This window comes from Pavona decussata, unplaced genomic scaffold, assembly GCF_977016875.1.
Source record: "Pavona decussata unplaced genomic scaffold, jaPavDecu1.1 SCAFFOLD_44, whole genome shotgun sequence".
Taxonomy (NCBI): Eukaryota; Metazoa; Cnidaria; class Anthozoa; order Scleractinia; family Agariciidae; genus Pavona; species Pavona decussata.
The window spans coordinates 726,429-749,000 of record NW_028145466.1 but is presented as its reverse complement, the minus strand read 5'-3'; the positions used below and the strand labels follow the sequence as shown (position 1 = coordinate 749,000).

Genomic DNA, 22,572 nt, shown 5'->3' with positions numbered 1-22,572 from the left:
TTTTAAGTCTTCGCTGTACGGTCAAGGCATTTTGGATTCTGAGCTGTCATTGACATTTATTGGGTATTTTCCAGACTACCTTTCGGCATTGTCGCGTATGCTTTTATGCTTTTTTGGACGACCTTTGTCACAACCGCTGTAAACATAGACCGTTTGGGAAACGTGTTCAACATGCCTTTGGGCAGGCTACAGGAGGTTTCGAATGGGTGTGAAACATTCAACTATGCAACGTAAAACAAATTTTATTTTCACAGTGAAGCTCACAATTACAGGATAAAACAACTTAATAATTTACAAACAAGTAGTAGAATCGTTCTGCAAATGCTTCCTATTTTAATAACATGAAAATGAACCAAATGACAGTGTAAATCGACAGCCAAGAAGCTGTTCAGTATGGTCTGTCTCTTCGATCCTGTCTTGCTCCTTGTCTGCAGATACACAAGAAAACAGTCAAGTTAGCCTCTCAACTACAGTATCCCTGACAAGGGAGGGAGTGAGTACTTGACACAGCTTTTTTTGCTGCTGAATTCTGGAAACCTGACACTATTAACAAATAATTTCACTGATTTCCCTCTTTCTAAGACTCTGGTGAATCAAATATCTAAACAGAATTCAAGATAACAGTAACTTCAAAGAAAAAAACATGGTTTGTGAAGGTTTCCTTTCTTTTTTGTCTTCAAACAAAACTGAGCTGCAGATGCAGCTTTGTGGCTCAATTCTGTTTGAGCAGAAAAAAGAATCAAAACTTCGGGACCACGGTATCTAGAAACCAACCCCAAGGTATGAATGAACTTGAGTTGATCAGAAATTTTATGGACTCAGAGCAAAGATTCTTTTTACTACAAAATTTTTTGAAGTTATCGCAACTTCTTCAGGTGGGGGTACACATGAATTTGGATGGAATTTTAAGAGGTTTAAGGAAGGGATAGAAGAAAGAAAATGATTCTTGGAACACTAACAGACAGTTGATACCCTTGCAAAAGCACCCCAGGTTGCTAGTGGACTAACTTGGTATCCGTCTATTAATATGACCACTATTAACTACAAATTCTAATTTTAAAACTTAACCAAATCTTCAATATTTCTTATTTCTCTTAATTTTACTACTCTTTTGAGAAAAACTATCTCCTCCCAAATAAACCTAAAAATCACCCAAACATTTACAAAACACCCCAAAGCATTGCTTTAATGGTCATATGATTGAAGATCACATGGCACTCTCACTGCCTTTTGCTTTCATCACTGCTTAAGAAGAAGTTCACTATGGTTTCAATTCAGAAGGATTGTTACATCAAATAGGGGGTAATTTTTTTTTCTCAATGGGATGCTAGGCTGTTAGTTCATCCCAACATATTTAATTTTCTGGTTCACCAATTAAAAACTTTCCCTTACAATTCATACCCATTTTCTCAGACCAGAATGGTTAAAATCTATACCCCATCTCAGAACAAAATGGCTCAAAAACTAAAATAAGGAAGAAATGAAAACATCTTTTTTTCTCACAAGGTTGTTCCCCTAAGATGACAAATCAAATCAAAGGGAATGAGTCATGATGAACTGAACTAAAAACATTCTGCATCCGGTCAGCAGTCCCATAGTTTTCTTAGGGACAGAAAAGCAAGCAAAACACACGAGCATCATCCTCATATGTTAAGACAGAAGATTACCATCTTACCTGTCATAACCTCCTCGTCCTCCTCCTCCGTAACCACCTCGTCCACCTGGTCCTCCTCTTCCGCCGCCACCACGTGGTCCACCACGGCCTCCTCCTCCTCCTCCTCTACCACCACCCCAGCCTCTCCCTCCTCCTCCTCCGCCACTTCTTCCACCATAGCCACCACCACCACCACCTAAATTAACAAAGGAAAATTCAATGGTGATATTGATTTGCATACTCCCAAAATATCATTTGATTCAAACCTTTTCTTGAGTCAATTCTATCTGTAACCTTAAGCCCAGTTGTTCAAAGCCCGATTAAGCTATTCCTGGGTTAAATGAACTTTGAATTGAGTTAAATTACTGACCAATAAAGATTCTTCCAAAACATTTTGTCCCTTAGTTTTGACTTAAAGTAGACTTTCCTCTGCCATTGGCTTAACATTAGTCTTTAAAAATATTTTCAATGAGCAAGATGAAAACCGAGGTTAACTTTTAATTATTGTGGATTAGCATTCAAACAACTGGGTATTGACAACAAACTGATGTGATACTGATAGTTCTAACGTTCTAGACTTTAAAGTCGTGGGATGAAATCCTAAAAGTAGAGTGTGAACATTCCAGTGAAAGCTACTGAGCATCACTTTCCTGTGGTGCTGTTTATTATGCTGTATAAGGTGGTTCTAACTTTTGAGTCTGTAGATGAAATCCCAAAGTGTCACAATTCAAATGAAAGCTACTGAGCAGTATTTTTCTGTGGTGCTGTTTACTGTACTGTACAACGTGGTTCCAAGTTTCAATTTGTTGATGAAATCCTAAAGTGCGACCTTTCATAGCAAAGCCAGTGACTGAGTAGTACAGTCAAGTCCGGACATGATATTTTTTAACTTTTCCCAAGCACTCAACAGATTTCCTTGAAATTTGTCAGAATCGTAAGCAGTTATCCTGATGTCTCACTCTATATTTCCAACTGACAGTAAAAGGAATGTATGGGAATCAGTATTTTGCTCCGACAGATTCTTACCGTCACCTCCTTCACGTGGTGTTTGGCATCTGTTGCAGGTATCTCTTCTGGCGAAATTCATGTTACCACACCTGGGTACAACCAACATAGCGCATTAGAACCTGATTTCCAGAGGATCACCAGACAGTAGCATGAACAGCACAATTTCAGAATTTGACGTGACTTTTACTTGCTATGTGGCAATTTTTGGGGATACCAATATTTTTATTTCCATGGTTTGAAAAGACAAAAAAAGACAACTTACGATGGACAGTCCCAGTCTCCTGCACGAGCTTCCATCTTGCCCTGGTTTCCGCCTGCTCCCCCTCCTCCTCCTCCTCCCATACCGCGGCCATCATCCCTACCACCACCCCTTCGGTCACCACCTCCACCGCGACCACCTCGAGATCCTCCTGATGGAAAATGAATCATCCATTTGAGAACCTAACACACAACTTGTATGTAAACAATTAAGTAAAACAAGCAGACAAAACTGTCATACATGTAAAATGTCCTCTAAGTGAACTCCAACAATTCAGAAAATTCAAAATTCAAATAAGTCATTGTCACATCAAGGTAAGTTCTAGAAGAGCTCTCTGTACCTCGTCCGCTGCCTCTTCCAAACCCTCCTTTCGGTACTCTTTTCTCTGCAAATTCAACCTTAATGTTTTGTCCAAGGAAGTTTTTGCCTGTGAACAAAAAAATTACTAGGTTCTCAGGACTGATATAAGCAGCCGGCAGCCAGCTATTACAACTGACCGCAACAGTGAAGACAGCCAGACACTGAGAGATTGGAAAGGACAAAAAAAAAACAACAACAACAACAACAACAAAACAACAACAATGACAACAACTGGAGACTTTGAATGACGGCCCTAAGTCCTAGAAGTCCTGGCCATTGTCTCAGCTACTCTACAAAAGTAATGCTAGCCTTAACTTGTCTGTCATCAGAGAGACAGACAGTATCAAGAATTAATGCAGCACTGGAAGTTAGTTGGTCACTGTACCACATCTGACCTGCTAAACACTGAAAACTAGCTGCCAAGATAACTAAGGAAAGCTGAGATACAATTATTCAAATTAAAGTTAAAGATGTTAAAATACTGCTACTGTTCTTCCTCATACTTTCTACCCGATAACTCTAAACACTTTAGGATAAAGATAAGCACTAAAAGAACATAATGTTTCAACAACTGCATGTTTTCATTAGCAACTGTAAATAGGCTGTGTTATAAGTTGAAACACCAGTGAAAACCCAAAACTATTTTGATACTGAAAGTCCTAGATAATGATGATGATGATAATAACAAAAGAACACATTTAGACAAGATGACTGTGTCAGTTTTTTGTTGTTGTTGTTGCTATCAATGCAAAGATAAAAACCGATGATTTAAATGAATGAACCTGGGGAAACTACATGTACATGTGGTTCAAGTTTGTGGGTTACGTTTTTGACATTCTATTTTATTCCACTTGCCGTTAAACCACTGAATGGCTGCAGAAGCTGTTGGCGGATCATCGTAAGTCACTGTGGCATCTCCCTGTATATGACAAGAAGTAAAACAGTTATTTGGTTTCATAATCAGTCCTGTGGCTTAAACATTCAAAATAATTAGTGCTTACCTTGGGAGTACCATCAGGATGTCTGTATATCCAGATTCTGGGGCTTCCAGTCTTCTTGTCAATCTAAATAACAGAACAACATAGTTCCTGAGTACAGCTGTACCCTTGTTAATGCCACATTTCAAAACTTCAAAAGTATTGCTCAACACACAGTTACATTTTACACCATCTACAGCTTAGTATGGAAGATGTTTGAGAAGACGTGTTGCATTTTCCCTCATTTCATTCCATTAAAAGTCCGCAAACATCTCAATTTGTGAGGGTCAGAGCCCATACTCAATGAAAAACAGCACAAAACCCATAGCTTTCTTTCTTTCTGTTATTAAGCTGTCACAATTCTTAAATCAGCTACTAAATAATCTAACTTTTCACGTAAACCACATGTTGTGAAGTCTTATTGGGCAATTTGGAAGTAGCGCTATATAAATAAATATTATTTTTATTATTATTATTATAATTATTATTATTATTATTATAATTATTATTATTATTATTATTATTATTAGCAAAAATGCCAACTCGCCCATGTAAGGGCATTTTAATCAGGACTATAAAAAAGGGCCAAAATATCAATCAAATTACATGTGACAAGCTACCATGAACCTCAAGCATAGCTTCTGATACAACCTACATGTAACAAATTCTTAAAGAATTTATTGCCCGTAAGCTGTATCAGAAACTATTTCCAATGAGTGTATGTCATGTCTAGTTTGCCCACATGGCGGAAAACTATGAAAGAATTTAACTCACTGCTGGTTAGGTTTCACGGGAATGGGAAAAACAATAAAGTCAAATGAAGCATAATGACCAAAGACTTAAGAGAAGAAGGTTTGAAAATTACCAATATGACAAATTTTAACAAATATCTGAGATAAAGTGGATTAAAAGAAACATAGACTTGTAAGGATAATCATGCCAATACATACCAAAAAGAACTTAAGGAAATTTATATCCTTGAAAAAAGAGGTACAGTAATTAAACAAATTACAGCTAAACAAAGCAAAACACTTCCAAAACTTCAACAGAAAATGGCGCCCTTTTGAGTTCATGTTTTAAGGGAGGCAGTAATAAGTTATATCTATTTAGTTTGCTTCTTTCTTCCAAATAACATGGAATCCAAAGTGTCTCCAGCAATTAAGATTGTCTCTCCTAGGTGCCCTTAGCTAGTAAATAACCACAACTTTTATTGTATTAATTTTAGTCACGACATTGTTTGTTATGTCGACTACGGTACATCTTTCCACAGGTACATGCCAACACTGACTTTCCAATACTCTGATTCATGCTTATAATAATATTTTGTTTGTAAAAGAGGTTGCAGGTTGTTGAAAAGTACAGTAATGTTTTCATGGCTGGGAAAGTGCACAACGAAGAACAAAGCAAACAGACGCACTTACCTTTATTATCCCAATAGAACCAAACAGTTCCTTGATGCTTTCTTCTGTCACAGAGGGAGCAAGGTTGGATACAAAAACCTGATCTGTTTCATACTCCTTTCCTGTATTTGAAAACAGAACGATCAGTTAAAACAACATTTACAGGTATACCTGAAGTTTAGAAATAACCAGTGCAGATTAAACTCTCATAACAGATGACAAAACTGAGAGTCTTTATCTAGCTTAAAACCAAATGAATTTAAACTACAGAATTTTGCAAACCTGGTCCAGATCAAATTGGAATTTGGAAATGTTGGTTTTTAAGGAGAGGGGAAAACCAGAGTGCGTGGAGTAAAAACTTCTCTGGGCAAGGCTGAAAACCAACAACAAACTCAACCCACATTATATTGGTGGTGGTGGGGGAGGGGGGGAGGCGAGTGTTCACCACGGTGCGATCCCTGCCCACCTTGATTGCTCAAGATTCAACTGTATACCAATGTTATTAGATAGAAAAAGATTAAAGTTCAAGTACCGTCTTGTTGTCCACCACCAGGAGGATTACCTGGTAAAAAAAGCACATAATTTTTTTTAGTGCTGGATTGAAAAGTGTCTCAGATTCAACTTAAATTTATCTTTACTTTAACCCTGCAGTCCACTGCAGTTTTCTATCTGACGAAAGTTTCTACACAATGATTACCACAAAGTGTCATTTGCCAGTGCCAAACCATGCCCATAGTTTTATCAGATCACTGTTAGTTCATGTATCAAAGGTAAGTCCACTGAGATTCCCATGTTCTACCCTGTTAAGCGTGGGGCTCTTTTTTAGTCCAACAAGACTAAGTAGGCACAGGGAAAAACTACTTCTCAGCCAGTTAGAGATGTAGGCTTCTCAGCCAGTTAGAGATTGTAGGCAACCTCAGAACAACTGAGAATTGAGATACACTAAGTACGACAACAGAAAATATTAACAAGCCTTTCTAGGGGGATTGCAAATTCAACAACACATGTGCAGTTCACAGCTTATCAATTTGTCGAGGAAAAGGAAGGTTATCTCAAAGTTCCAACTCAACCAAAAGTTCTGTTTTCAAAGATACATCAGTTACACATATATCTTTGTGGGCTATCAGGGAAAAGCTATTTGTTTTTAAATAAGCAAGTTCAAAAGTCGTGTGTCATGGGTTGTCACAGGTGACATTCCATTAGTATTTCTGTCTTTCAGGGGTCCACTGTTCATTGTCAATATAACAAATGGCAAAGCCAAATTCAACTAATGATGGTTGAAGCAGTTAGCTGAGTTTTGAAGTTAGAGACCACATATATTTAACTTAACCAATTTGTCCACAACAGAAATACAAAACGTTTTGACAAAAAACAAATTATGCATTGTTAATGAATTGAGCTACCAAATTCAAACCCTATTTACAACAATGGGGGATCTCATCTCCCAATAACAAGAGCACTGAAGGATAATTATTACAATAGCATGATTAGATCAGAAAATACTTTATAAATGGTAGTTAATAATAAACTGCAATTTAAGGAAAAAGTCAGTTCATTAACATCACTTTAATCTGATGCCGAGACTTCTAACTCCTTACACTGCAGTTTAAAATTTCAAACCATTTGAAAGAACCACACATGACATTAATAAAATATAGTAAATTGTTTAAACCAGATAAAACAATTTGCAAGCATAACAAATTACATGTACATGAAGCTGCAACACATACAATCTTATAGATTGTGTCTAGACAAGGACTCCGGACAACAGCTTTGATCAGAGGTCATTGTAACGCCATCAACTTCAATTTATTCCCCATTTACTAGATGAATGTTTCAGATAACCAGATTGATTTTACACCACTTTGCACCTATAAATGTGCTGTTTAGTTGACAGTTGTTAAAGACCAACACCAAGGCTTGAAATTTATGGAAACCATTACCAAGTAGTTCACCTTAAATGGCCATGGAAAACTCGTTTGGATGTAGTGTACCTTTTACATTGTAATTTCATGTCACACAGAACATCTCCAGTGATTACACTGTCAGACCAAGTTTATGAACTTTGCATTGATGCTTTGAAATCAAACCATGATTGATTATTGACCAATGATACTACCAACTTTAGAGCCGACCGGCCGGAGTGATTGCATAACACCACACAGACAGCATTGTAACAAACGATAGCAGGCGAGTGTCTGCGTCACATGACTTACCATAACCCACATTACTATTGTATCCACCCGGTCGGCTACCGCCTCTGCCACCACTGTGTATTGTACCAATCAAATTAAGTCATTGTTCAGAAGAGGGTCTTGTGGTACAAAGTACCTCAATTAACCAGTTTAGTAGTAAACACCAATATTCATGAATCTTTATTTTTAAATAAGGTTAACTTTAATTAATTAGGTCAGTAGTTAAAAATGCAGCCTTCAGAGAGTTTTTCTGATAACTGAACGATAACCACTTAGAGTTATAAAATAGTTTCACCTGAGATTTGACCTGGAGACAATTTAATGTTGATTTCACTGCTATGCAACCTTCAAAATCAAACCTCTGGGTATGAAGTTAAAAACAGAGTTCCATCAATCATGCATACCGTACCTTAAATGGTTTCTTTCATGCTGGTACTCAAACCTAGTGGTCTTTAATTTCTGTCTTTGCTACTGCAATTTGCAACTTAGGGGAGACCTGTTTTAACTCTATTGACATACAGTGATCTACAAACTAACAAATGTCCGAAAAAGCACCAATTAAAATTGTGTTAACATTCTTGTGGCTGAGTAATTCCATCATCCAGATGACTATTCAAAATTTGAATAAAAAATAATGTTTTGAGCAGAATGGTTGAGCAGTTTAGATTGTAAGATCTAAATATTCGTTTAGTAATGACTGCTCACCTTTGCTGTTCTTGAGCAGTGTTTGCTAACATGTTCATCAAACAACGAACCTTAACCCTATCTCCTCATGTACCCTATTGGGTATCAGTAAGAATGATTGAGGAAGTCTATTAACAACTTTGCAGTCAGATCAGAGGTTTGAATTTGACGGTTGGTTAGAGGTGAAACTGACGACAATTCTTACAGATACCACATGACAAGCATCAGTAAAGCCGAATGTGCATGAATCAATTTTCACTTGCAATCACATTAGGTCAAACATAATCACATCAAATAGCTTTATGACCTTTTATATCTTCAGCTAATGCCTTTATTGGGCAAAATTCACCCAGTTCAAATCTCAAACTTGTAACCATTTTATCACTCTAGCAGATACTAACAAACAGAAGAAAAGGTGGGGTTGTAAGTTTGAGTGCACTGCAAAGGGTATATACTACAGTCACACACAAACTCCATCTTTTATAATATATTATTGTAGCTTCTGACAACAGATGTTTGACTTCCACTCTAGAGGTAAATGGATTCAGAAAACCCTTTCTATTGAATGGTCAAGGCTTGGTATTTTATAAAGTTTTGGTAGTGGAGCAGCCGTGAGTGGCATAAGCCTTAACAATGAACAGCATAAACCTATGAGAATATACCGCCTGCCAGAAAACAAGGATTTTTTTTAATGTCGCCTACTTTTATCTCCAGCGCTGATCTTATTAAACCAGCTTCTCTGAGAGAAAATTGTAATCTGAAACTTATTGATTATTTTCATGTGAATTCCAAAGATGATCACAGTAGAGATCACATAACATTTGACTGATGTGATCCCAGCTCTCAGCCAATCTGAATTCCCCATGCAATGGTGCACAGACTTTTCAAAAGCCCATAGTTTTCCAGCAGGCAGGATTTCAAATCGCCTTTTCCCCATTCCTCTCTCATCTTTGCTGCTTGTTCACCCAAGGTCTGCCTTCACCCAATATCCCGTCAGCTATGCAAGCTAAAGATGCCTCACACTTTATCATTTTTAGGTGCTTCTTCTTGCTGTGCTACCATATTAATCTTTGTCACCTATGTAGACAGCAAACTTAAGGAGAGGGAAAAGCTCAAATGCAACATCATTTTGTAGACTTCAATGTTCCTGTTTTGGTATCAGTGGTTCACAGTTGATAACATTAAGCCACCGAGTCTAACTATAAGTACTAGGTACGTCATCCTGCTGTTTTCAACACAAATTTAGACAACTAACAAAATTAATAGACCTTTCATTCTACAAATTTTTTACCCACTTGTTTAGGCCAGCAATTACGCATGTATCATTCAATCTACTCAATGCAGAAGATCCTCTCTTGTTTGCTGTCTACCAAAAGGTTTTGACATTAATCGGCCCAGTGGGAAAGTTTATTTGGAGCAATCCTAGCAGTAACCATCCCCCCACCCCCCACATGCATGCATACCCTTGACCAATACAGACACATTTACATTTATCCAAGATCCCTCCATCCAAAGCCAGGGCATGAGAAAACCCTTTCACTAATCACAAGGATACAGTATTAGTGTATGCACCAACCAGGGAACCCTTTCTTAATTCGTTATCAATCCTAATCACACATTACAAAAAATTCTAAGGTTTATATATTTAGATCCCACCCATGATAATAAGAGCTCTTTAAATGTTAGCCAGTCACTAACAGCGCCAATAAGACAAACAAAATGCTGATGTTCGGAGTTGTGACAGCATTGCTCAGAAAGTTGATTGACCTTTCCTTGTTACAGCAACAAAATAAAATTCAAATTATTCATGTTGAGCCTAGAAAGACACTCAAATTATCCCATAATCGAAACAATACCGAACCAATCCCCATTCCAATCCTCAGCAACCCTTCACCAAAAGAGATGCAATCCTCAAATTATCTGTGCCCCCCTCTCCCCCACCCCCAAAAAAGAGAGTGTCCTGGAGGGGGTTTACAAATCTCAACCCAATAGACCCTATGCAAAAATGGCTGACATTTTAAAATTCTTTTGTCTGCATTCAAATTAGCCTCACTAGCCTCGTTCATGGTGAAATATTCTGTTGATTTTTTAACTCAAGAGCAAGGTTAGTGAGGCTAATTTGAATCCAAACAAAAAGAATATTATTATTATTAAAACGTCAGTCATTTCTGCATAGGGTCTATATTTGCTCAAATCTTAGTTTCCAGCTCAAATTTTGCCCCAGATTTAACATCCAAATTCTATCCCATTTCCATCCCAATTCTAACATCCATCAATCCCAATTTCCCCAGTGAAAAAAGGCAAATACCAGTTCCCAATTTACCCCTTCAGCACCCCCACAAAAGGGAAGTCAGAGACAAAACAACTGATACCTTGAACTCTCGTAAGAACACTGGCTAATAAATTCCCATCACCATACTTTTCAACAACACAAACTATTGGAATACAAAAGTCAACTTGTCAATGACTGCATTTTACACCGCTATAATTCTTGAAAAGTTAGGTGCATGAAAATGACTAAAAAAGAGAGTTGATCAGAATTCACTGATTCAAAGAATCGCTAAGTCAAAAAAATTGACTTTTTGAACATGACAGAGAAAAATACCTTTGCTTTGTGAGATATGTATCTCCTGAACTGTAGGATAATTGGATGCAGTGCAAAACACATTATTTTGCTAGTTGAGTTTCCAGTTTTAGAATTTATGTTGTTGAAAAGTACAGTACTGTACTAGAAACATTTTTTTTTCCGTTTCTATTACAAGTTCTACCCTCATGGCTCTGAGTTTAATTTTAATAATTGATTTATTAGATTTGCAATACTTTTAGAGTTAATTACTCTGCGCATTGCTCCACAGAGCAGGGGTACCTGTGATCATAATCGTGACAGTTTATTGTCAGTAACCAATGAAATGCATTCAACACGCAAACAAAGTGATGCAAGAACCAAAACTTCATTAATTAATATATATAAAACTGTTATGCCCCCAAAACGTTGGTATCCATTTTAAAAAACATTGCTTTACCCATGACATAACAAGAACCAAGATAAGTGTGTATACATAAAGTTGTAAAGGTTACTTTATCTCAATACATACATTTTAATCAGTGTATGTTAAAGCCACACCAGATGTGACCTTGTTATTTCAAATGCCTTCAGTTGTGTAATGGATGGGATTTTTATAACGGATAAGATTTTTCACAAGGGTTTGAGTTCAACCAGAACATGACCAAATAATAACTTGGGATTCACCTTGATCAGAACACACCTCATTAGCATGTTACTTTCTGATCAAGACAATGTTTAGCAATACTTTCTTGGATTTGACAAGCAAAATTTCATACATGTATTTAGCAACATGGAATTCTCTACAACTAATTGCTCTTTGGCAAGTAAGGGCAAAATACTACAAGACACACATGAATGACTCTGCTCTTGCAAAGCAACTTTACCACCGCCATCTTTTGTTCACAGTTTCTTTCTGCCGTACACTGTAGCTGCCTCCCTCTTTGCCATATTTAGAGCTTGTGCATAGACGAGTGCATCTTACAAAACTATTTCCTAAGTTTTAAAAATCTCACAAAATAAAATCAACAGTTATTGTAACACAAAGAATGAAAGTCAGAACCTACCCGCCTCTTCCTCCACCTCCGTAACCGCCGCCGCCGCCTCCCTGTCCATAGGAAGAACTCTGCTGCCCATACCCACCACCTCCTCCACGCCCACTGTCCCCTTGGTATCCACCGCCTTGGTAGCCTCCACCGCCGGCAGCACTTTGGCTGTTACCATACCCTCCTTGAGCACTGGGTTGCTGGTAGCCTCCACTCTGTGGGTACGCTGGTGGTTGCTGGTAGCCTGCTGTTGCGCTTGGTTGCGAATAACCGCTGCTCTGTTGCTGTTGGCTGTATCCTTGATACTGCGTCGACGGAGCTGCAGCAGAATAGCTGGTAGTACTGGTATCAGCTTGATACCCTGTGTAGGATGTAGTAGAGGTTGGATATCCTGGTGTTGTTCCATATGCTGGGGCTGCCGCTGCTGCTGCTGGCTGGGAGGGCGCCTGATATGCACTTGATTGATAGGTGCTGGTTGGAACTTGATATGATTGATATCCTGTATAACTGCTGACAGAAATGATACATGGATAAGGGGGTTAGTTTCTAAAGAAACTGCAGTGCTATGTCGGTGGGTAAGCATGGGAAGGGATAGATGAGATGGCCCTTGAACATTTACTTAGAATTACATGAACTGAATCTCTGGTTAGCCTAAATAGCACTCCAGTTAGCCTAAAAAGCACTTGGGTTAACTTAAGGACGGTGCCTACTATTGTTACTGCGCATACGTTCTGCGCATCGCGATATACTCAGCTTTCCTATGGGTGGTGCCTACTAATACAGGAATATTTTTGCACGGTTTAAAACTATACGGAGAAAGCAGAAGTTACCAAATGCCTTTGGTATCTCAAAAGAAAATTGGGGGTAACCATGCATTTTTCAGAGAAAATTAAGCTTCAATTTAGGAAAAAATCCCATACATTGCTTTATATTTTGGCGCTTTTAAGAGATATTGTTGCTTAATTATCTCTGAAAAATGCGTGGTTACCCCCAATTTTCTTTTTGGGTTCCAGTCGGCCTTGCTAAGACCTGCTTTTCCCGCATAGTCATAAACTGCACAAAAATACTTCGGTATTAGTAGGCAACGTCCTTTAATAGCTCTCCAGTTAGCATTTATGTGGGGGTTAGGATATGTAGCCAAAACATTGTGAGTTCTGGCAGCTAGTCTTGGTTGTCTAATGGTTAAGATCACTGCCTGGTGATCAGTCTACACGGGTTTGAATCCCGCTATTTTTATAGACATTCTTTTTATCTTGAAAAAAAAAAAAAAAAAAAAAAAAAAAAAGAAGAAGAAGAAGAAGAAGAGTGATTTATACTTTGTGTATGAAGATTTGAAGAGGGAAAGGCATATGACAACAAGTGCTTTCTGTGTTGGTGGGGAGTAGAAATGAATGTTTGGTTTATCAACAGAGTTGATAACTAAAGGTAAATTGGCCACCGGAAAGAGATTCGAGTACTGACGTTTGAAGCATTAATTTGCTCTGACACAGGGCTTATCTGATAAGTTTATACTAATGGCTCAACATCTCTGAGGCTCAGCAGATGATTTTGTGTCTTATAGAAGAAGGAATATATCAGTATATACAGCTTTTACAACAAAGGTTGTCCACAAAAAGCGTAAAAGCGTATGCGAAAATGCTTAAAGGTTGTCTGGGAAAACCCCAATAATTTTCAATAAAAGCTCAGAATCTATAGTGCCTCAATCATACAGCAAAGACTTGCAATGGCGGGCAATATGGATTCTGAGCTTTAATTGAAATTTATTGGGTTTTTCCCATACTACCTTTGTCATGGACACTTTTACGCTTTTTTGGACAACCTTTGTCGAAACAGCTGTATATTTTTTTGACCTAGTGATTTAAATAAATGAACAACTTCTATAAAATGGGGAAGGCGTATATATTTTAGTGTACATGTATACTCGTAAAACTGGCTTTGTATTCCATAGCTCAGCTTCACTTTGTCCAGTTTCGGACTTATGCTCTCTAGAAGAAGATGGTTTATGAACAACAACAGTTACCTGGCTGCTCCTGTATTTCCACCATACATAGCTGCTCCACTACTTTGGGGATACCCACCCCCATCTGTATTGAAGGTAGTAAATCAAAGCATATATTTAGTTAGTTTTGGTCTATATTGGATCCATAGAGGAGTACTAAAAGGACACTAACCATCAAAATTAAAGTTTCAGTGAACGGCAGTAGATGGTTAAACGAGATCGATAACTGGAAACCTGTTGTTTATATGCAGTAACAAATTGAATGAATGAATTTAAAAACAGCTACCAAGCACATCAGCTACAGTCGAAGTGGATGCAAGACTAGATTATAATGCAACGCATTCTAAAGAACATATTAAAAGAAAAGATCGCTACAAGTCGCTTGAAATCCCTTTTCCGTGTTTCAGTCATATGGTACAGGCTTTAACAAATTCGTAGAGACTTGCAAGATAACTTTGCAATTTCACAAGGCGAAAACTTCACTCCATCGATCGGTTGTCAGACATGTGCAACTCGACAAAAGTTTCTTCCGCTAAGATCCTAGAAAACCTCTACGGAAACAACACCTTATATTCACCAAAATATACTTACAGCCTTGTTCAGCCATTGCAAAATCTAAACGATGTCAGATTCACTGTTAAAAGGACAAAAGCTTGAAGCAAAATGTCTCCAACCTCGAAGCTTTGGCGTGATCGAAAAAGAGACAAGCCACGCTACAACTGCTTGCCTCGCTTTCATGATATGACGTCATGGTACCTCCTCTCGCCCCAGCCCACTGGGCGCATGCGATCTCTTCCTTCTTCATTCCAAACGGAACGGATATGCGGATCTTTTGTCGCTTCAGCCAGTGATTGCCTCATTATCGAGCAAAAACCGTCATTATCCCTCCTTTTTGCCTGTTATGGGCGCTGGTGGTATCAATGGGGAGTTAAGAGACCATTCAGAGCACGTTGATGCGATAATACGGACGCATTTTAATGTAGCGAACGGCCATACATCTTCATTTTCGGCGTCCAGTTCTCAATCTCAGTCCAGTCAACAATCCTCGACGAACAGTTTTAATTTTCCAGAGAACGCCGCCGAAGAAATGGCTTGTTTTAGTTGCAGCTCCAACTTTACCCTCTTCAAAAGGAAGGTATGAGCTCAGCTTAACCATTTTATTGCCTGGTTAGAGGATTTCAGTTGTTTTTCTTTTGCGTGTGAAAAAATTTTATCAAGCAGCCCCAACAGAACCGGTTTCTACATTCTTCAATGTCTGCGCGTGCTGTTTTTCCTCCAGCATATTAAATCTCTAAAGCTCTATTTATTTCGGCGCAATTAGTCAAGCAAAACCTTAAGATTAGTTAAGGTAAACATAGCAATGCATGTCTCCCGTTAATTTTATGACAATTGTAAAAACAAAGGATGTTTTTGTGAGAATCGAAGGTTTCAGAGGTTCTTCAAACCGAATGCGATCGCTCAATCGAATGAAATCGAATGCTGTGTATTGTATAAGCTTAAATTTCTAAACTTCTGTACTTATATTGGTACCTTTCTGTGTACCTTCCTGAAACAATATTCATCTTTGTTTGTTTATTCGAGTTGTCAACTTGAAATGAGTTTGATTGGCGTGGGATTAGAAAATTCGACACGCGAGCAAACAAGGAATTAAACTACTACGTTTATTTACCCGCGGACAGACACAATATGGAATTGTCATGATCCATGTGTCAATATAAGCGCAGGTATAGCTATAGACCTGGTTTCCTTTGTGGCTGAGGTACCTTTGTATTAATCTTGTGGGTTTTATGCTGATGTCATATCAACCACTTTTTATGTAAAATAAGCTCTGTATTATTTTCATAAGATTTGTATTGATCTTTATGAGCTTAAGGCTTATGTTGCTCTGTAGAAAATGTTTTTAAAGCATTCATTTCGTCTGGACAAAACTGTGTGAATTCAGGATGTGGTTTTTGTTTGGTCCAGAGGTGAAAGTAATCATTAGTTTCTGTGGCTCTCATTAATTAAATAAATGTCATCACCTTTATGGAGATTTATCGTGATTGAATATCATGGGCTATGTACATGTAAGGGGAGAGTAAGCGGCACTTTCGTAAGAGGCGGTTCAAGAAGACCAATGACGTGTGCTTAAATGGGTATATATACGTGTGTCTGAAGCAATGAGGGGTAAACTTGTCACACTTGACCATTCCTCACTTGCATCACACAGGTTCAAAACTAAGGCAAGCGAAGCACAAACTGTTAATAATTTCTTAAAAATATCCATGACTTCTTATTAAAGCACAAATGAAAAATAATATTGAAAAAGTGTTGATTGTTCTTGTGGAGGCTATGGCAATAATTTGAAAGTAAAATATTGCTTATTGAAGTAAGGTATGATTGACTCAAATTATTAAAAATTAATATTAAATTCTTGGCAAGCAAAGGTGCATTCAAGTACGGCTTAACATTGTCTTGATGCCCTCTACTGCGTGTGTCTGAGTGCCAATTCATTTTTTCCAAGAAATTGAAAAATAAAAATTGTCAATTTGATTTCATTTTTCATTTTTTAAAAATTGAAAATGACTTTTGAAAAGTACATTTTTGCAAATTGATTTTCAGTTTGAAATCAGTTTTTTTTGGAAAAATGAAAAAAGGATTTCCAAAAATTTTAATTTTCATCTTTTATTCTTGCAAAACTGAGAAATGAATTTGCAAAAATATATTTTTTGAAGGTTGTTCTCAATTTTTTTAAAAAAGAAAAATCAAGCTGACAATTGAAGGGGTGCCTGGAAAGTAGAACTAAGTGACCTCTGATGAACTGCTAGATTCCCCTTCCAAATTACCTTGCCCTTTCTTGTAAAGAAGGGGAGAATTTGACGTAAGATCAGGAGTCACTTAGGGCCTCTTTCCACGTACCAATTCAATTTTCATTTTCAATTTCACAGAAAAAATGAATTGACACTTGGGTAAATGCATTTTTTCTGTAATTTATATAGAACCTAAATGTAAGACGGTTACTTATCAAAAATCCCACTTAAACAGATACATTGTACATACGCATCTGAAATACTCTCACAGATGAACTTAACTTGTGTACGGACAGACTCACAATATTTAAGGATGTTTTGTCCAGGTATTATTCCTCTGCCTTAAGTAACTACGACTGTGAAAACCCGCATACCTTTAAATCTGTATGCCTTAAGTGCAACAAGTGCCGCAGTCTCGCTCGCCCAATCTCCTGCTGCTTCTAGTTTTAACTTTTCACTTCCCGTCTGGTTTAAATTTTTCTTATGTACTGGGTCCACAGTAATTGGCTTGCGCTGTTGCGGGTTCCCTGTCATATTGTGTTCTTATTGTATTCTGTAAGTTGTTGATCATTATTGTAACATATTATCTGTTGGTGAAGCTAATAAAATAAAAAATTGAAGAAAAAAATGGTTGGCTCTTAGGGGGTCCCTTCAGTGTTCCAGATAAGCAGAGTCTCAGGTTGAAACCAGAGAATGCTGGCTTACTAACCCAAAAAAATGAATGGTTGATTTAAAAGGATTTGGGGAGACTTTTTGACTCCCTGACTTTGATAGTTGTCTGGAACACTGTAAGCCTGTGCTTGCTAGTCAATCAGCATTTGTCTGTTTTTGTACATTTTTCAGGGAGCCAAGAAAGAATGATTGAATTTTTACATACTATTCATATTATGTGAATTCTTGAATTTCCATAATGTAATTTTTCTTCCCAATTTGATTTAAGAACCTCTGCCGGAATTGCAAAAGACATTATTGCAACGACTGCTTTGCAAAGGAGACCATAGTTGTTCCTGGTGAGAACAGCAGACACTGCTTGAAGTGCCGAGCCTTGCAGTTCCCGATTGCATACAAGGATCACCTAAGGAAGTTGAAAGTTAAAGACCTTCAAGATTATTTGAGGGCTAGGCAGATCGCCACAAACCAGTGCCGAGAAAAAAGGGAGCTCATAGAGTTAATTTTACAGCATGCCGAAGAAAGATCAAATACATCCCACTCCACATCAAATTTTCAACCACAAGTGAGGCAGCAGACTCAAGCAAACCCATCACAAACCAACTCACAGAGGCCAGCTCAACCCAGGAGTTCACATTTTTCTCCACCATCGAATACACAGCCTGTACAGGTTTGTACTTTTCATTCTGAATGGCCTTTCTCACAATTAAATGGACTATGTCACCCCAAGAGCATGCATACGTTGATGAGAAGCACCGTTGGCCCAACTTTTTCAAATACCGTTGGAGAGTTCAGGAAGCTGTTTTCATCTGTGTGAATCACATTCATCTTTGTAAAGTTAGCTGAATGTGTTGTTTAGTAATTACAGCAGCTGTTTGTTGCGATATTTTTGAAAGCTTTGCAATGGTGGAAAAGCAAAAATCCTACAATGAGTTGTATGCAAATTAGTCTCAATCAAACTCTACTGTGCATGTGTCTCAGCTGACAGAGTCCCTTTTAGATGAATAATGAATAAACCATCCAAAGAATTTTCCACCCTAGTGTGAAAACAAAGCTTCATAGAAAATACATTAGTCCTCTCAGACTGATAATCAAAATTAATTTTGTCCAAGGAAGGGGGTAAAGTCAGACAGATCATCCATCTGAAGAAAAAAAAATATTATAATGGCCCTGTTTTCACATTTAGATGGCTTAAACACCTGGGACAAATAGTTTTTCTCAGCTGGATAACCCATCACTTGTGTGAAAGCTGCCAGTCTTAACTGAATGCCCAACTTCCATTAATAATTTGAAAAATATTTTGAGGATTTTACACAGCAGTGTAACGATATGAATTTCATTTTTTAGTTGTAAAGACATTGTTTTTGACACGAGAATTTAAAATTCATATCTTCAAGCCACCATGTAATTTTCTTTTTATTATACAGACAAATGCATCACTCGCCATTTTTTTACTCTAGTCCTCTTGTGTTATGGAATTGGATTGAAAGCCATGGAATTTTTTTCCTAGTTTTTGGTGAAACTTTGACCTTTCTGTCACTGTTTCTCCCACAGGTCCCTCCATCAGCCCCACAGCCTTCAGTGTGCAAGAGTTTGAGTCAAATCCAAAACATTGAAGAAGTGGAGGAGTTGACTGTGAAGGAGCTCAAGCAAATTCTTACTGCTAATTTTGTCGACTTCAAGGGTTGTTGTGAAAAGAAAGAACTGTTAGATCGGGTTAGGGCACTCTGGAAATCCAAGCAGGAAATGAATAAACAGAAGAGTGAGTGTTGTTGTTTTTCTTTGTTTTGGTTTGTTTGTTTGTTGTTGTTTTTTTTTCGTGTAACCTCAACCTCTCTAAATGCCTGTTTATGCCAGTTAATTTCCTATGCAGTTACAACATCCAATGTGATTTTTCTCATATTAACTTGCACTACAGTTTCAAATTTCACTTGTCAGTGAAACATCTAGGATATCAATCTGATTTGTATACCACAACAAGTTTGAAATGTGCTTTAAACTTAATTCAGCGTGGTGTGATTTTTTAGAAAAATGTGCTCTGCAACGGTTGCAAAACCCTTTTTTTTTAGAAACTGCAGAGATGTGGCTCTAAAATGGCAGCCAAGTCATGTGATTTGAAGTTGCAGCATGAGCTCAAGAAGGATTTCCCACTCCAGAAACTAATGCAAAAACTAGCTTTTGTCAAATAGTTTTTGCCTAAAAGGGTACTTCCTTGTAATTGACTGTCAAAGAATGCACTTATCCATCAGTGCAATTTCCATCTGTCTAACCATAGGATGCCATAATCCCTCGCTTGTACCATTCTCCCCATAGTTTCAGCTTATTGTAATGACGTTGTAGCAAAAAGAATTCTGACAGGCTTAACATCTTGATCGTTGGCATCGCATTCTTCTTACACCACACAATTTTTTTAGGCCTAACTGAGAGCCTGTCAAAGACCTTACCACCACTTATTACTAAAACTGTTGACTTGTTTTTGTTAGGTTCAGCAGCTCCTGGCGAAGAAGATGATTTTGAGAACCAATGTAAAATTTGTATGGATGCCAGTATAGATTGTGTGTTACTTGAATGTGGACACATGGTGACTTGTACAAAATGTGGCAAGCAGATTACAGACTGTCCAGTATGCCGGCAGAATATAGCTAGAATTGTGCATGTCTTTAAAGCTTAACCCCTGTTATTATAGTAGAATATAACTTTAGCAATGTGCAGTTTGTGATGAGTGTGGGAAAGAAAAAGATCAAAGACCCCAATGGAGCTCAAGGCTGCTGCCTAAGAGGAAGCCAGTAGCCTGGGGTGCCCAAGAAAATGCTCTGGGTGCCTAAATTTTTGCAGCAGCACCTAACACTTCACATGTTGGGCTTCTACCCTCTTGGCTTTTGGCCTTGAGGGCCCTTTTGAATTTTTCTTAGGCAACAGCCCTGGAATCAAAACCCGTGATGTTTGTGAACACCATTTCAATTCATAATCTAACCATGGAGCTACGTTACAAAACAACAAAAAATAGTGGTTTAACCAGCGAAGGAGAAAGTGCTGCCTTTGCTCTGACACCTGCAGATGGTTAGACTTTCTAGTCTTCTCGGACAAGGATGAAAAACTGTAGCCCCATCTCACAGCACCTTCACTGATCACTCTTGTGGATGCAAAAGAACCACTAGTGGTGTCTATCTCAAGTTCCTTCACTCACTTTACCCTGTTTCACAATCATTCAAAAGGAGGGGGGGGGGGGGGGGAAGCAAATGGACTGATAGTGGCAGCCATTGGTACCTATATAAGCTGATGTCCGGTCTTATTTCCCAGCAAAAATAATGTAAAACGGACATGTCTCTTCCTTGTTCGTCCAGATCTTCATCATCATCATTTCCATTTATGTTAGTTTCTGGCGAAGTGTAACAAGATGAATTCAACAATAATCCACTACATTTTATTTGAAACTGACAATCCAAAGAGTATCATCTGATATGGGGAAGAGACAGGTCAGCATAGACAATACAACACACCTTATTTAATGGTTTTATTGGTACTTATGCCATGTGGATATTTTATGAGATGTGAGACATTTCCAGAGTGTTACTATTACAGGAGTGAGCCAAAGTATGAGCAATGAGTAAGTTGTCCAACAGTGTTGTAAAATCATCATAAAAGGAATAAATTTTATCGTGTTAACATTCCACTAAAATATTAATCATCAAGAAAATCCAATGAGGACATTTAAGGAGATGTTGTCTTCTGGGTCTCGTTTTGTTCCCTTTTAAAGACGTTATTTTGTAATTTGATCTGTTTGGATGCTTAAGCTGACATATTTGCCCCTTCAAGAACAAAAGGAATTGAAGAGCTGAGTGCATAACCGTCTTATATCGAATTTTAGGCCGATTTTCCGTTCTGCTCAAAAAAATCTGAACTGTTGCATGTACCTTTCAATTTGTCAGAAAACATTGAGGCCAAAACATCTAGGGAAATTCAACATCTGACAGTTATGCAATCAGGCCTTCAATTAGTTTACCAGTGTTATGAGATTTTAAGCTAACATTTTGCCAATGAAAACCACAGATTTTTTTATCAAACATGAGACACAGTGTTTCATCACAGATCAAACACCAAGAAGAGAGTTGAAAATACGACTCGTAGCGGAGTATTTTCGATGAACTTCGAGGTTTTTGATAAGAATTATTGTGATGATACACTTTGATGAGTGTTTGATAAAACTTCTCAAACAAACTGATTTTGAAGGGGAAATTAAGGATGCAAAAACGAGGAGTTCTTTATCAGATATCCAAACACGTCGTGGCACATGATTTCCTTTGTTTTGGGCTTTTGAATTATTAATGAGTTTGGGAAGACAAAATCCAAATTTCTGAGGCAATCAAGGGCGTGCAAACAGATATCCACTGAATTGAGCCGCTGGGTATCTCTGAATTATGCAACTGTATTAAACCTGTCAAAGTGGAATGTACATTGCAACACACTCCGCTTGGGTGTAAAATGCTTTTATATTATTTTTGTTTCTCTTGTGCTTTATGACATATATGTAGTGGAATAATTTAATACCATTGTAAGTAGAGCAAAATTCCATTCCTTGGATAGTAAAAGAAATCTTTTTTTTTTTAATGCTACCTCCATTCTTTGTTGTTGTTGTTGTTGTTTATGTTTCATCTGTGCCAGAGTATGTGGTGGGACATTTTTTTACCTTCAGTTGTTTAAAGTTTCTTTAATTATAAAAGTTGTCTTGAAAAGTACTGAAATGTCATGAGGGCTTTGGAAAGCCACAGAAAAATTCATTCTCTTTTCAATATTTCAAAGTGGTATGTCCTCTGAAATCATTTTCTTACAGTAAATATATCAAGGAAGGTTTGTGTCACAAGATCAGGTGCTAAATAACAGATAATTTTTTTTTGGAACCAACACTTACTAATATGGACCCTGAATTTTTCTCAGTGAAAGCTATATGAATCATGCTGTAAAAAATTGC

At 37.7% G+C, this 22,572-nt stretch overlaps 2 protein-coding genes across 5 annotated transcripts; one reads left to right on the top strand and one right to left on the bottom strand.

Annotated features, from left to right (window-relative positions):
• Window positions 1-226: 226 nt before the first annotated feature.
• Window positions 227-14,889, bottom strand: LOC146482723 (uncharacterized). Of its 4 annotated transcripts, none has more exons than XM_085106824.1 (13): window positions 14,737-14,889; window positions 14,167-14,230; window positions 12,168-12,656; window positions 7,875-7,927; window positions 6,191-6,220; window positions 5,680-5,780; window positions 4,283-4,345; window positions 4,137-4,200; window positions 3,262-3,348; window positions 2,925-3,072; window positions 2,681-2,751; window positions 1,676-1,850; window positions 227-428 (listed from the first exon to the last, which is right to left on the bottom strand). In XM_085106824.1, the coding sequence occupies exons 1-13, from the start codon at window positions 14,750-14,752 to the stop codon at window positions 389-391; spliced, it is 1,401 nt and encodes a 466-aa protein (XP_084962950.1). In that variant the 5' UTR covers window positions 14,753-14,889; the 3' UTR covers window positions 227-388. The 4 variants fall into 4 exon arrangements, with proteins under 4 accessions (XP_084962950.1, XP_084962951.1, XP_084962952.1 ...); XM_085106825.1 differs by having other exon boundaries at window positions 12,168-12,653; window positions 14,737-14,888; XM_085106826.1 differs by lacking the exon at window positions 7,875-7,927.
• Window positions 14,890-14,892: 3 nt separating this feature from the next.
• Window positions 14,893-22,205, top strand: LOC146482722 (E3 ubiquitin-protein ligase rififylin-like). Its single transcript, XM_085106835.1, has 4 exons — window positions 14,893-15,280; window positions 17,875-18,273; window positions 19,158-19,365; window positions 20,087-22,205. The coding sequence occupies exons 1-4, from the start codon at window positions 15,047-15,049 to the stop codon at window positions 20,272-20,274; spliced, it is 1,029 nt and encodes a 342-aa protein (XP_084962961.1). The 5' UTR covers window positions 14,893-15,046; the 3' UTR covers window positions 20,275-22,205.
• Window positions 22,206-22,572: the final 367 nt, after the last annotated feature.